This window comes from Opisthorchis viverrini (assembly GCF_000715545.1).
Source record: "Opisthorchis viverrini unplaced genomic scaffold opera_v5_1, whole genome shotgun sequence".
In the NCBI taxonomy this organism is placed as follows: Eukaryota; Metazoa; Platyhelminthes; class Trematoda; order Opisthorchiida; family Opisthorchiidae; genus Opisthorchis; species Opisthorchis viverrini.
Genome location: NW_008751657.1, coordinates 9323592 through 9339933, shown reverse-complemented (window position 1 = coordinate 9339933; position 16342 = coordinate 9323592). Strand labels below are relative to the sequence as shown.

The 16342-nt window shown below is 46.1% G+C and overlaps 1 protein-coding gene across 1 annotated transcript in view; it reads left to right on the top strand.

The window, feature by feature from the left end:
• T265_00163 (hypothetical protein) overlaps window positions 1-16342 on the top strand; it is a gene marked incomplete at both ends in the record, with an annotated part of 37613 nt that overhangs the window by 14894 nt on the left and 6377 nt on the right. The window contains 9 exons of the mRNA XM_009163820.1: window positions 1961-2261; window positions 2425-2772; window positions 3300-3774; window positions 3863-4213; window positions 4434-5163; window positions 6845-7296; window positions 8376-8774; window positions 9936-11654; window positions 15772-16144. Of these exons, the coding sequence (XP_009162084.1) occupies window positions 1961-2261; window positions 2425-2772; window positions 3300-3774; window positions 3863-4213; window positions 4434-5163; window positions 6845-7296; window positions 8376-8774; window positions 9936-11654; window positions 15772-16144 (5148 nt within the window). The remainder of the gene's footprint in view (window positions 1-1960; window positions 2262-2424; window positions 2773-3299; window positions 3775-3862; window positions 4214-4433; window positions 5164-6844; window positions 7297-8375; window positions 8775-9935; window positions 11655-15771; window positions 16145-16342) is intronic.

Here is a 16342-nt window from a genome sequence, read left to right as displayed (position 1 = left end):
TGACGCCATAGGTGTCTCAAGTTAGCAAACGCGGCCCGAGCCTTGCAGATTCGTGCATTCACCTCATCTGTCACACTACGATCAGAACTAATACAACTTCCAAGATATGTAAAACGCTCCACAACTTCCAGTGCCTCTCCCTGGATCGTAAGTGGCGTGTTCAGTGACTGCTCGTCCACACACTTACACCTTACACTTTGTGGGTGCAAAGTGCATACCAAAGGACAGGATGACTGGTCAGTTCATCCAAGAATACTTGCGCCTTCTCCTCCTCAGTCTCGTTACAACCTGGGTCAGACTGATCCCCCTTTGGTTAGCACAGTTTCTGGGACAGATTATTTTTCCCAAATGCAAGCAAACAGATCGGAGAAGCGCTGACTGAGTGACTTCACGGTGGAACTTCAACCCCGTCTTTGAACAGTGCGGGTGGAAAGTCACCCGGACCGGGAGCTCGGTGGCACTTGAGAGAACATATGGAATCGTAAACCTCCGAGGCCGTAGGTGGTTCCATGTTCACCGTCCAGGGTTCTACTTCACCTGTGGGCCCTAGATGAGTGCCTGCTGGTGGCCACGACAGTTGTTGTTCGAAGTATTTGGCCCACCGGTCGAGGCGTTCTTCTTTGTTCGAGATGGTCGTTCCATTCCGGTGTTTGGTGCTTTCACTCACAGGTGGTTTCCGGGGACCGGTCGTACGGGTCAACTGAATTGATCTCCAGTGAAAAGTCTGGTAAAGGAAGAACCACATTTGGCATTGGTTTTGGGTTTCCCCGTTACCGGCGCTCATGGCGTATACTTGGTATTTCACATGACCCTGTAGTTCACCTTATTTTGTTATGTCCCGAAAATTGACTACTACGGGCACAGAATACCCATGGTTCATCGGACGGACGATCACCCACCTCACTAACATTTCAATACTGCAATTTTTTTGGTTTGAAGCAGTACCTGAGGTAGCAGGGATGTGACTTGACAGCTGGGCGTGAAAAGTTTAGCCAACGAACTAGTTTCCTTATTTCCATGTGTTAGGACTCTGGGACGACACAGTCATGGCGCAGCCGCTGGCGCTCATGTTTCGAAGCTGTCGTTTACGTGGCGTACTGACATTCAATAATAACAATAGACTGTCGCTTCTCCAACCTGATATTTCGCTACAAGCTATTGGGCTTGAGTTTTCACCCCTCTTGTCCGAATGAACTTGCGAATGCGAATGCGAACACAACGCTGAGTCACCAGTGCCGTTTGTGCTTATGCTACTCAGTACCAGGTCATGCAACGTAGATGGGGCCATTCGATCTTGATCCATTTAGTCATTCAAACACGAGACACGTGTCAGTCTACGATTCTCGTATCCCCCAGTGTGTTGAGTTGTGCGGAGTCATAAGTTCTTTCAGTTGCTCAATTTTGAACTAGCAAACGCTGGTTTTCTAGCTCTCATTTTCAAGCCGGACCAAAAAATCAAGCTTAAATCACCGCATCGCATTGTAAGGGGGTGAGTTGTTTAGTTCATCTCAGGTCCTTATGTGGTTTCACTTTGCCTGCTAGCAACAAGAAGGCGTAGAACATTTTCTTTTACCTGAGCCCGTTGCCTGTACGGAACTGTCATTCTGGTTGTTGTTTTAATACTGAACGTCACCTAGTGCGCGGGCGTTGGTGTCACCTGTTTCGCTCGGTGTCATAAGAGTTTCATGACTTCCTTGTTTGGAATGCTTGTCAAAACGGTGTACCAGGATTTGACTACTTGGAGCCTACGGTTGGCTGGGAAAAGTCATTGTAGGATGAGCCGCTTTGCTGAAAGATGACAGGTTCGTCCAGAAGACCCACTTTTGTAGCTTTGGCTTCACCGGGGTTGCATTTAATTTGCAAGACGAATCGAGTTGCACTTCATCACGCTTGATAATGCTCTTCGAGTGCTGTGTCTTAAGTTCCAAAACTTATCTGCATATCTTTACCCTACTTTCAGTTGTATCAACATGTTTCCCGGGTTTGGATGTGTCAAACTTGCCACTGCCGTTCACTGAGTCCCAGAACGCCGTCGCTGTTCCCGCGGATACTACGTGCCAGCTGGATTTGGTATGTTTTTTGTTGGCTGCATTCTTACAGGCAGCCATACGTAGTTTGGCTGGTACTTCTTCGAGCACAGGCGTCGGATCACAATGGGTCAAGTCTCCGGTTTGCATAACACCAACCGTATTACAGCCAAATGTCGCTCAAAAACAGTGGTGGACAGCATGTCTGAGGGTGACACTCCCTCACACAGCAGAGTACGTTTTTAGTTTTTCGACCTATTTCAGTCTGTTGTTTCTTCTCAGTTTATGTGCCCCGTCCGCGTGCGGTTAGTTAACTCCACGATGATGACTGCCGATTGCTTTGATCCTCCAGCAATATAACTCGACCTATTTTCTTTTTTTTTCACGCCCGTCTTAGAAATACTGTGCGACCGATGCGAACTCCGCCTATCTTTAACTGCGGTTTGAATCAACTTCGCCTGGTTGCTCGTCCGGCGCGCTGTTTTGGTAAACAGTCTGGTATCTTCCCGACGGCGCTGTTGTTTCGAGTGGCTAGCGCTCTCACCTTCCTAGCAGACAAGGCATCTGGGACGGAGCGGAAGCATCTAATTGAAGATTGGGCTGCAGGCTATTGGCAAGCCGCTTTACAATACCAGGCCTTCGGTATTCCACCTCCGCTGCACACCAACACGTTAGCAAAAACCCGTACGGTTCCTGCGTGCTCGGGCACATACACTGTCCTGAGCGACAGGATGCAACTTTCTAGGTAGTGTAATACATAGGGCCTTTGATGAGATTTACAGTGACCTGGTTCATTGTTGTATGCACTGTCAGAAGTAAAGCCTTTTCACAGGAACGTTTGCGAAATCGAGAGAACTCATGACTCCACTGCGTAAACTCAAGCATTTCATCTATATTTTTGGCATTAATAAACAGACTACGCAAGATCACTTCAGTGGGATTGTCGTGTTGCTGTTACCGATCACATGGATTACGGATGACGCACAAACGGTCGTGCTTGTGGTTTCTCTGTTTGGATGATCTATTTAGTCACTATGTACGAATCCAAACTGCTGTGACTGGCTGTAGGAATGCTGAAAGCTGAACGTTAGGCCACATCCATAAATGCTAACAGTAATAGGGGACTCACAGAATCGCTTACATACCATTTCTCACTGTCTACTATTCAGCCGTTTAGTGCAATCACTAGTATTTGAGTATGGTTCTGGTTACACAAACGTGCCTCTTGTGAGAAAACCCCTGATCATCTTATCTGGATCTTCCACGTTTCAGTCGTGCGTCACCCGGCTACAGTTTGCCCACGATGGATAGCCCTGGATCCCAGCAAATCTATCATGTCTTGTTCAATTTACCGTCGGACTGTAACTGGTGGTTGGGGGTTCAAAATCCGGACAGTTCGAAGGAGGTCGAGTGGTATTGGTTCAACTATGGGGTCTGCTGTTTGCTCACACAATTAACGCGACGATCGAAAGAGAGCGGCTGCGTTTCGGATGATGGAAAGGCTATTCTGCGTCGGCTGATACGCTTGTTAGATGGTTTTGATGTCCACTTGAGTCGTGAAGCATACAGGCTAGGAGGACAGCTGCTACTAACCTGCACTCCGGAAAATCGAGTCCTTGGCTATGACGAAGCAAATGCTTATGCTGATAATGTGAGCAATTCGGTAGCCGGGGATCCTCTGAACAACGCGCAGCGTGCTCGGTTTTATTTGGAGCATTCGTCGCAATCACCCCTAACCATCGATAACGTGAGTTCTCGAATCATTGTCTATTGCCAGCTTATGACCGTATCAAGTTTTCCCCCAGTTCATGTGAATATCGCTACTTGTGTTACAGCGTTCACCTGCGGATTGGCACACACCCCAGTCCGTCAGCAAGAACACACCGTTCCGTTTTCGGCCATCTACTTGGACAGACTCGGTTTCTACCAGTCTCATTGTCAACCGGTCATCTTCTCCTGGTAATTCTATCCTGGGTTCCCGTCTCAATGACACGGTTGAGTTTCCGTACATTCATTCACCGCGTACACCTCACGCCAGTGGTAGGCGCCTGGGTAATCGACAGCCGGACGAAGATTTCAGGGTGGAGGATAAAACACATGCAAATATACGTCTAATTGTACCGGCTGCTGCTGAATCAACGGACGAACTAGACTCTTCGCAGTATGATGTTCTTAGCCGGTCTCAGGTACTTGGCTTCTCGTTTCTGGTCTCTATTTATCGCTTAAAATTTGCCACTCGGACTCTTCATATTTTTTATTCCTTTGCCTTTTGTACCACTTCCAGTACTTTTATATACGGTATAAATGGTTCATCGAACTTCCTACCACCGGTAGGGACGTCTTTTTAGTTTCCTTGAAGAAATTCGCATCAACTCTGCCTAAAGCTATTCTACTCTTAACTTTCAGGAAATGCTTATGTCAAGTTTCCTCAGTACCTGGCAAAGTTTAGTGAATGGTCTTTCTTGCCAACTGGCTGAAACAAAAGCCGAATTGTCTCGGAGCCGTCAGCTTAACGAACAGCTATCGAAACAACTGAACGATACGAGCAAACAATTGGCCGAGGCGATTAACAAGTTTGTTGAATGCCAAGAGAAATTAAGCAAGCAGTCGAATCAGTCTTCCACCGCAGCCGCTAACTCCGATAACTTTACCGATGCTATAAAGCTTCTTCAGAGTCCGATCCGTGATCTCTCCCTAGCCATTAACGATCTACGACGTTGGCTACCGGAGGGCATGGCCGCGGCTGCCAGTGCAGCTGTTAGCGCGCATTTTTCACCACAGATTTCCACGTCCAGAGCAGTGTTTAATAGCGCAGAAGCTGCAGCTCTCATGCAGTTTTGCGGACCGAATGCTCCATTTGCGACATTCAATCAGATACCCGTGCAGTCTGTCCCCGTCAGCTGGCGGACGCCATTCTTCCATCCCGCAAGTAACAATCCTGTCCATGTACCTGCTGAATTTAAACCTCGAGCACCTAGTGGTGGGATTGCAGCTACTCATGTCTCATCCACAGTTCAACAAAATGGTGGAGTTGATTTCGTCACCCATCAATCCGATCAAACAACCGGCCTCACACGTCAGCCAAACTCTTTGCTTGCGTCTGCTTCGCTATTTCCTGGAACCTCTGCACCCTCCAGTAAGTAGAACCCATGGGACCTATTGTGTATGACTATGCTTTCCGGTCATTCTAGTTTGTTTACATACGATTTCAAGCACACGAACAGGTTTAGTCTAACTGTTGATCAGTTTCCAAAATGCGCATCTTATTCAGTACGAATGTGATGTAATAATGTATGTAATTTGGCTGGATTAACGTATGAGTAGAGTTTGTTTATCCCGTACGTTTTACTCATTCTGAGGTGGCTTTCGTTATAAAGTCATCATCATTCTACTAGCCTTCGAACTTTGAGTTTGCTGGGGTTTCCCTTATGTAGAATGCTCTGGATTGCCTCGTAGACCAGTCAGCCTGGTCCTCTCACCTCAGTGTAATTGATTGTTCTGGATATGAGTCTGCGGGTCGTGAATTATATGCCCGAACAAGGGCTGTACAATTATCTATCCAACCGAATTGCCTACCTTCCAGTAACATAAGAGGGGGAAGTAAAACTGGATGGTTGATTTTGTAGGTAGTCGAGAAAAGGGTTCATATTACTCTTGAGTTTACCGTCTCAGAAGGGCTTGTAAAGATCAAATTGTACCAACTGTTATTGATGTGAAGCTTCTCAGGGTGTCCTTTCAACACCATACTACCTGCAGGATGTTAGTAGAAGCCAAGATACTGCCAGACCGCCCACGTCTCGGTGGGAGCAATGAAGAGATCAAGAAAAGATTCGAAACACGGTGTCTCCGGTTGAACGCTCGCACCTTAACTCCTGAGCTAATTAAGATGGTTACTAATGTACACAGTGAACCTCGAGCTCGATATATGGTTTGCAGATGTTGCGTTACTAATCGCGATGATGGAGTGTCGATGGTGTTGGCTTGTTCGCTGAGCTGGGCAGTTTGAGTGCAAACGTTTCATCACCAATCGTGGTGACCTCATCTACCACTAACCCACCGCTACGTACCACCGCGCTCCCCAATAACGCACTGACGAGGTCACCCCGATTGGTTATGAAACGTTTGCAATCAAATTGCCCAGCTCAGCGAACAAGCAAACGACCATCTACCTTAACTGAGCTACCAACATTTTCCTCTATAGATGACGGAGTGCGTTCACACGTTAACGATGCTTCCCCGATCGGCGAAGAAACTCTTACAAACCAATTACTAATATGGATTAATAGGTCAACGACCACTGAATGCTACCAATTTTTCGACACCTTTGTCTACTGGATGGTAGACAAATTTGAAAAGGAAATGCAATTTAAAGGTCGATCCATGTAAGATACGTCTCTAGTTTGTGTGAACATCTATGATCGGTGTTTGTCAAACCTGTACGGACTCGAGCCGAGAGGTATAACGTTTTGAATGCGGATATCAAGGCAGGATGAAATTGCACTGAATGTTTAAATTATGGGGAACCCTATCATTCTTTTATTGCTGAAAGTCGTGTGGTCATCAACCCAGAACCAGTATAACTGATCTGAGGAAATAACATCAAATGTTAACGAAACGTTTGCACGAACAGTACCAAGCCGGATGAAACTAGTATTTCCCCCAAAAATCAGCAACAGTTAAACTTGCCATAAAGTGCGCTCAGTTCGCCGGGCTATTCAGTAGTTTGCAGCTCTGTTGGTAGATTAGTCAAAAACATTCAACTCCATTTTCCTGTTGTGAGCATTATGGTTTGATTCAATCTATTTCGTTTTTTTTAGCCTGGGAGAACTCGCCTCTTCGACGGGATACTGTTCCCAAGCCATCTGGCAGACCAGATGTAACCGAACAGTCGTTCCTCACCGCGTCAATCACTCCACCGATTCGACCCACTAGTGTGGTTCAGTCTCCAGCCCAGTTGACTTTCGGCTCAGATCGTCCCCGCCAGGATCCAAACACTTCGGCTTCCCCGTCCACTCACGGTTCTCGACCACAAATCGGTTCTAGTACTGACAGCCCTAATCAAACTCACGGTTCTCGACCACAAATCGGTTCTGGTACTGACAGTCCTAATCACCCTGCTCAGCCCGTTGTAACAAATGCTCCTACGGAACCTAAGCCGCTGCATAATCTTGGATTATTTCAGCCCTCAACAGTTAGTGCCACAATGTCTTCACGGACCGCACCCATTGAAACAAAAGGAACCCTAGCATCTGCGAGCACACCGGCAAAAGTATGTTCGTCTCATCAGGGTAATTTAAAGTGGATTCATTACTTTCCTATCACAGTTCCACTTAAGTCAGCAGTAGTATGAAATTCGGTCATATACATCTACCAGTTTCGCATGCGACGATATTTACTCAAGATTTATGACGACAAAGGAAATGGCTGTTCACTTTTAACGAGAATAGTCCTTTCAAAATAGTGGACACCCTTTATCGGCCGTGATTGTGGTATGTCGGTTTTGGTTTGTTCTCCTAGGCGGTACTGCCAGACAAACTTCGCCTCCGATGTTTTCGAAGTGTTTCAACGCAATCACGCCCTCCAAAGGCCGATCCTAATGAATAAACTCCCAGTGTTCAGTTCAGTCTCTTGGTTCTCAGTCTAACGATTTCAACTTACTACCATTATATGTGGGCATAAGTTTCGCCACCAGTCTGCAGTCTCAGGTGGTTACATCTATTTATTTCGACTGATAAACATAGGTGGAATACATGTGCCATAGGATCTGTTGCCTCAAGATCATTCCTGAGTCCAACCACGACGACGTGACTGGAGTGGAGGTTAACAGTTTCCTTTGGGACTGGAATTGCTGTTTTTCAATGTATCGAGCGACACTCATTCCTCACTCAGTTCGAAGTGCTGGCTGACGAAGTGCACTACACCAAGAAAACGGGAGCAAATTATTCCTCGTAAACATTACTTCCTTTTGCTGGATGGACCTCATGCATCGAGATTCGAATCCATTCCTCTTAAAAAACAGCTATTTTCGCTTCTTTTTCCTCTTGTTACTGGTGCGTAGAGCTAAACATGGTTTAATTGGGACTGGCTTTCAGTGATTCCCCGACTATGCTTGATGATCGGTAGTCTATGTAGCAACTGTTCCTGTTGCCTGTTCCAGTCCATGCTTTCTGGTCTTACGATGCGTCTACAATGATAAGTGAATAAAGCAACATAGCATCTTACTGCAGTCATTTATGCACCACATTGATCATTGAGCGTTCGACGTACCACGGCCGATCGCCTGTGAATCGCCTCTCTGTTTGGTCGGCTGATGCGAATTTATGTTCCCAATCTCCCCTCTTTTGAAAGCCATCTTTGTTTGGACTGGAAAACCTCAGTACCTCGGGCTCCACTCCTAGTAGCATCAGTTTGTCATCTTCGACGAAACCTTTCGGACACAGCTCGCCACAGCAGGCCAACGGTGGTAGTGTGAAGTCGCCGTCAACCTCTCGCAATGAAGAGGACTCGGACCAGTGCCCGGAAGCGTACGAACCCAAGGTCGATTTCACGCCAGTTGTGAGTTCTTTACCAGATTTAATCGAACAATATACGGGAGAGGAAAATGAGGAACGTTTGTTCGCTGATCGTGCTCGTCTTTTTCGCTTCGATAAACCGACTGGATCATGGAAAACTCGTGGCGTTGGTGAGATGCGCATTTTGCATGATATAGGAGGTGACAAATATAGACTTGTGATGCGTCGGGACCAAGTAAGCTCCAGTATTTAATCTTGTATTTTTCTATCAAATGCAGTCTTAATTTGTTACGGAGTTGGATTCTTGCAGTATGACTAATTTTCTGGTCAATACGCCTGGCTAATCCGGCCCACTTCAAATGTTCTGCACTGAAGGATATTGGGTATCTGCGATGATGCGATTTGTACTAGAGTTCGTCTACTCAAGTTTTCTAACCAGACTGTCGGCTATGCTGGGTCTGGCTGTTGCAGTTCATCAATCACTCGTCGTTGACTTGGAAAAACATCGCAGCTCCACTCGAATTATTTTTGTTACTCACAGAGCACTCACTGTGTACGTGAATATTTCCCTCAGTTAACTTTGATTAACTGAACTCTAATATTAATTCTCCCTCCTGCTTCGCCAATGGGTAGCGGTAGGTCAGTTAGTGTCATGTCGCACGTACCAAGGGGCACCAATAAATTATCAAATTTCAATTGTTATATTGATTTTTTGAATAATCAATTTATCAGAGTAATCAGTGCATCACCTGGCTTATCTGCGCAACCGGTGCGCCGTGTTAGGTGCCGACAAACATGGCCACTTGACTATAGAGCAATCGAATTGGTCGTTACTATCGTAGCTCTAATATTACGGTGCTCATAGATTTTGTACATTTTTCAGTCCACTTACACCTGGCTGTCATACTGAAATATTATCTTTTCCTGCTTTTGTGATTTGCGGACAATTGTGCAACTTGCTCGTCGGTTCCTTCCTGCTGCTGGCTGTCATACTGAAATATTATCTTTTCCTGCTTTTGTGATTTGCGGACAATTGTGCAACTTGCTCGTCGGTTCTTGGCTTCCTGCTCCGTCCACTATAGTTCATCAAAAGGCAGGGTAGCTGGAGACAGCATTTTATGGAGACATGAAGATTATTACAGCAGTATGTATAGGATTATCACAGAATATTCCACACGGTAGCGCTGAGATCTTGGTGAGGAGGCGAGTGACGTCGAGCTATTGATGCCCGATCCAGATTGGGTAATATTCTGACCAACCAAGGCAGCTTTCGTTTGGTTCGATTTCTGTAGAACACTAACTCGTTTGTCGCGTCTGACCACTTTGTGTGGTCCAGTTGATGTAGTTTCAATAGGCAATCTGTAACCACTCACTTTTCATGCACTCTCTTTTCTAGGTGAAGAAACTGTGTGCCAATCATGCGATAACGAGCAATGTACATGTGACGATTAGTACTAAAGATCCTAGAATGGCTATGTGGGCCGTACGAGATTACGCCGAATGTCCCGAAGGAAAAGACGAAACATTTATGATTCAGTTCAAATCCACTGAGTTACTTCAGCAATTTATAGACGTTGTGCGCGAATGTGTTACCAAGTGCGCAAGCAAAAGTGCACCCGCGCCATCGACCACAACTGCGGCATCTTCTGTCACGACCGTCCCTAAGTCAAATCCTCAGGAGGCTCACAGGGAGGAAACGATCGATTTGAATGCTAAATTCGGTCCAAAACCGGGCGAATGGAATTGTTCTGTCTGCTTGGTGCGAAATGCACCTGGCACCAGTAAATGCGTCGCTTGTCAGACGGTAAAGCCCGTCAATCCTAACGAAACACCAAAGTCTGAACCTGCTCCTGCCAAAGATCCTCTGCTTCTAAAGTTTGCCCCTCAGCCTGGTTCGTGGGATTGTCCAACTTGCATGCTCCATCACACCAGCACAGTCCAAACATGTCCGGCATGTAACACTGCCAAACCAAATAGTGGTAGTTCAGCCCAGTCTTCCAAGGCACCCTCATCTACACAGCTGTTTGGAGGCTTCGTCATGGGTGGTGGAGGGTTCGTCTTCGGTCAACCGAAACCTACATCATCCACAACTGATACTGCAACCGTCACCTCATCCAAGCCCTTGTTCAGCTTTGTTGGTAGTGCGTCGAAGCCGACCACTTTGTTCACCCCGTCTCCACCACAGGGCTGTGCCACAACAAAAGTGGTTTCGAGCACTGAATCGCTAGCAGCCGATACAAAGCCGTTATCATCAAGTTTTACTAAACCGTCGGTTTTTTATTTCGGGAGGGACCCCACATCTAGCACTCCAGCCACAGGTCCTTGTGTGGAATCTGAGAAAACGGATAAAGCTGGGGGTGCTTTCGCATCTCTGAACCTTCTCAATGGTCTGGGTAAAACTAGTGGATTCAGTTTCAATTTCGGTTCCAGTAAAACTGAAAAGGATACCAGTAAAACCGTTACTAGTCCAACGAAAGGCGGTGACAATCTGGACACAGATCAGGTAGAGTTAGTCGATGAGGAGAAGCTAACATTTAAACCAGCTTTGGCGGTGATGCCAGACAAGGTAGTGCTCCGCACTGGTGAAGAAAATGAAGATATCATATTTTGTGAACGGGCCAAACTTTATCGATGGGACGTATCGGTCTGGCGTGAACGAGGAGTGGGCGAGCTAAAATTACTCCGTAACCCATCTACTGGCTCAGTGCGTTGTTTGATGCGGCGTGATCACGTGCTCAAAGTTTGCTGCAACCATCCCATCACATCTGGTATGCAGCTTAAACCGATGAGTGCAACTGATGGACGCGCTTGGACGTGGTGGGCAATCGATTTCACTGAACCTTCACCGGATGAAGCGATGAATAAGTCCATGGACCGCAGCCTATCCATTGACGTCGCTGGTGGTAGGCCAGAAACTTTTGCTGTTCGATTCAAAACGACAGAACATGCTCAGCTGTTTAAGGATATTTTCAGCGACGCGGTGGCAAAAGCGGAGAAGTCCAAATCAAGTACTGCTACACAGGAGTTGGCGACGAAAATCCAGACCGTTGATTTAGACGTTCAGAACGAACCTTCCGATTCGGACGATGTATGCGTAGTTGAGAAGCCTCCCGAGGTGAGTCGATCCGTTTCAGTCCCTTCATATTGCAAACTCGCCGATTCATCTTAACCCGTCCCCCTAGTTTTGTTGAATATCACAGTTAGTGCGTTAACCTCTGCATCATTATTGCATCTTGCTCGGAACTTCGTTCAGCTACTGTGCTACTAATCAATCATCTAGCCTGCGTTTGGGAATGGGTTGCCGAACTCACCTAGAAGGAACTTACAGGTGTTTACGCGAACCTCAAATAACTGGGGTACCTGCCTACAAGTTATCGCGCGTAACCAGTCCCAGTGACAAACACACCTCGTAGTGGGACAGCATAGTTTAAGTCTGTGTTGTGTGGATTGAGTGAGGTCCGCCGGGTCAAGGCTATTGACGGCGTTTTATTGCAACACGATTCTCAGATGTCTGTATCCTGATGCTATTCAAAGCGGCAGACGTCTTGAACTTCCCCGACCCTTATCGTCGGGGCACGTTTTTTTGAATAAGCTCCCATCTCTCCTTTTTTTGCACTTTACAGGAACCTTCACCATGGTTTTCTAACAATTAAGTACCAAAATATATTTTCGTCCTTACTGACGGTGACGGCGGACCCCAAATTTAGTTTCCCCAATGTTCACTTTAAACATCCCGACTCTGTAACTCTGATCGCTTCTAGGACCAGTTGTCGCTCACAAGGTTGGTAGGCTAAACTACGATGGACACTTGCTACTTGCCATTAAAAGGTGCCCGTGGAGACACTTTACCTTATAAATCACACTCCACAGGCGCAAGTCACAGCAGTTTTTGGACGCACTCACATTGTTTGATAAAGGTTTTTGTTTGTACTACGTACACCTTAGCAGTACTCTCCATGTTCACCTTCCTAGAACCACCTAAATACGGCGATTTTGGCTAATTTACCATAGTACTTGGTTCTTCTCAGCGGACTTCGATTGTACTTAAGAGGATATAACCATTGCCATGAGTACCCGTAGGGACGAGGCAGGTGGTGTTCCTGAGCATGTATATGGCAACTGCAGGAACGTCAACTTTCATTGCTTCATACCAGGTAGTGCATCTCTTCAGGCTAGATGACTAATGAGGGAATTCAAGAAGTGGAGATAAGTGCAATTCAAAGTTAAGAAAAGCGTTTTTTAGTCAGAAAAACAAGTCTGAAGAAGTGAATTTTTATTGGGATAGGTAAATGTTTGCTGGGTGAAATAAAACCTAAGTTGGCTGTTTACCTCTACGCCTTTTACCCGCCGAACCTGACTTGTGATCGTGCGTGAGCTAAAATACCACTACTCCCTACTTCCTCGAAATACTATAGAGCTACATAGTTAGGTGAGCTGTCACCAACCGAGTTGAAAGCATTGTTGCCCAACGAATTTCAAATTTACCTCGTAACAAGAGCTTATCCCGGGTGTGCAATAACCTCTCTAAAAACTCAGAGCTACTGAATTTCTCCGGACTTATTTCCTCTCTCCGTTTCTGCCTAGTTTTGTCATCAACGTTGTCATGGAGTAAACAACTAATAAAACGACGCTGAAAAAGGGACTGATAGACGGACGACATCGTTTTATTTGGTGATTATTTGTCCCCTCAAAGCTTCCTGATTAGGTTATTGCCGGCCGTCCCGTGTTTCAACATGCGCTTTGCACGTTCAAAGTGCGAAGTCTCAATTCAGGATTTCCCACTCTCGGAAATATTACGATTTCGACGACAGCAAAAACCTTGGTCCTAAGGTAACAAGTGAAATCAGTGCGTGAATGACCGAGGCGCGGCAGCGTTCGTCAACTTATATCGTTTTCGGCATCAGAAATGAGTTTCGCTGTACCTAGGGGACCGTGTATACCTGACAATTTTGAGGGCGACTTTAATTTATGATTATAAGACTGGCCCTTGTAATCGTTGGGATTCAAGCGTATCAAGACCTGTGGTAACCGGTGTCTTCGTAACTTTTCAAGGTTGTATCGGCTGTGGCGATTACGCGACAGAGTGGTGCGTAAGCTGTTACTTGGTAACGAGTTGGAATCCACAGAGCAACAGGTTAAGGTTAGGGTTGTTGGTGCATGTATTACATATACGCAAATGCGTATATGTTCCAAGTGATTGTTAGTGAAACGTTCGTGGGGGATAGGTTATGACATGGCAGCATGAAATGAAGTCGGCTACAGTCATTGATTGCTGTTGGATCGTCGCGCTTTCTTGGCTGAGAGTCACGTTAGCCTGCTTATGTGCTGCTTGAAACCCTGCAGGACGAGGCAAATGACCAACCCCAGCGGCGCGCATGCTGTCACTTCCAAAGTTTGTCTGCGCTGTCCGTTGCAAGCTAGGATTTTGTGTAGTGAGGTTTAAAGGGTGCTGGGTCAATCTCGTTGATGGTTCCTTCATTCGACGTTGCATTCATATTAGTCTATTCACGACTTTACTTTTGGTCGTCTTTCCTAAGAGCATGTGAGTCCTTTGTACCAATTCTCTACCCTTTCCTTTCCACTTCTTACTAAGGCTTTCTTCCCCATGGTCATGTGACAGCCGAGCGCCAGTATGTTTTACCAGTGTATTACTTCCAATGCTGCTACTGCTGATGCCGCACAATCGAGATCAACCAGCAACTGTTTTTTAAACGAAAAGTGCTCATAGCGACCGGTGCAGTCATATTACCTAATTTCCATTCATTCGGCTAGTGACTCCCATAATCTTCCGACGCCTAAGTTCCGCACCCGGTGCGGAGGCCACGGAGCTTCAAGCGGAATTCCGGCCACACGGGAGGTCTTCACGTTACATCCTGACATCACGTTAAAATCATATCATGTCAAGCACCAAACATACTGACTTCCAAAGACCACAATTGAAGCCTAAATAGTTTACATGTCATTTGTTCCCATACTCCAGACTTTGTTGTGGCTAAGAATGAACAACAATAGTAGTACGCATAACTAGTGAAGTTTGTCCGAGTTATTGTGACATTTCGTCATTCATGTCAGGGTTGTTTTGCCCTTTAGTCCCTTTGTCAAGTAGCCCGCAATTTACCAGTTGTTTCATGCCGCACTGCATTAGCCAGCACAAAATTGCTCAGCGATTAAAACACAAACCTACTGACTGGAGGGTCTGTGGTTCAAATCCAACGACAGTTTTCCCATTTCTCCTTTCTGGGCTTGCGAAGGCTAGCGGTATCTCAATCGTCCTCTGCATGCAGTGATTAGTTTTTTATCATGTCTGTGTACAGTGATAGACTTTTTGAAGGAAAGGCTGGGAGACCGACCAAGGTGGTTTATCATGCGGAGATTTCTCCGAAGATGGGATTTAGTCTTAATAGACTATCAGTCAGCCTGAAACCCACCCCAAGCATTCACTTGGTCTAATTAACCATTCCACCATTCCTGAACATTGTCTGCCTTTTGACTCATACACTCATCTGCATACCAATTTGGTTTTGACGGGATACACCTTGAAGCCAACTGAATCTCTCGTTTTTGATGTTCTCACCTTTTTCTGGTTGCCTCACACGCCAGAGCTAATTTAGTGAAGTGTCCTCGAGAATCGCATGTTATGGATGCTGCCACAATGGTTTAGTTCGTGTCCAATCGATCCACGTCTCTTTCACTGCTGATTTTTTGCGACTCATGACCGTCATCTGTAGGCTAGACTGATGGATCTGATACCTAAGTGAGCTACCACTACTCTGAATCATTGTCATCCATACGAATATTTGTTGGGATATGGACAGCTATTCAGCCAATTAACCTACAAAGTGAGATCGATACAAATGGTTTTACTCACGATGTTGACATCACTGCATACTGAAATTGCTAGTGTTTTTATTTTTATTTTTTGGTCCCTGTTTTTTCCTTGGTTTAGTGCTGGACCGTTTTCGTTTCGGATGAGAATGAAGCATCTTGTGTCTACGAAGTAACCCATACGTTTCGTCATACTCTGTGTTTGGTGAATTTTTTTTGTCCCGATGTGCTTGCAATTGAAAGTGCTTACGCTTGTTCGTGTTCTTTTTCTGTCATGACTTTTCCGTGTACTAATTTGGCGCAGCTGCCCCCTTCCGAGAAATGAACTACTTCAGTAGTACTTGGCGCATTCCATACTTCAGTGAGTCCTTCACACCCCAGCCTAACCTTGGCATTTTTCTTGTCAGGTGACTGAAGAGCAGCTGTCGCGCGCCCGGCAACTTCGGTTACCCGATGAGTTCTATGCATTCGAAAACGGTTGTGTTTCTGGCGAGGCAGAACCATTAACTGAACAAGAGGAAGCCGAAGAGGATGCTTTGTTAGAAGCTGCTGTTCGAAGGGCGGTCAACGCTTGTCAACGGCCTGCTAATTCTGGTGAATCTGAGAGTGACCGTGTACCCAAGACCGAAGGGGCTGGTGCGTTTCCTACTGTTTCCAGTCAAGGCGACACTGCACCCACTCCTACACCATCTGTATCTACTTCTTCAGGAGTTCCCGGTTTCACCAATGGCACAACCACAGGTTTATTGGTTTCATCGGGAGGAACTCAACTGAACTCAGGTTGGTTTCGTTTCCATAATTTCGACACAGTTGATTTGATTTGTGCTTCCAACTGTGCGCCTATCCTGCTTACTTTACTTTATGATAACTGTTGTTGGAAAAGGGTGATTGAACTTCTTTGATATCGTGAATCGCTGTCGACGCAGTCGAGTTCACATTTCTTACCGGGGGGTTAAAAACTACTCGAGGAAAACGAAT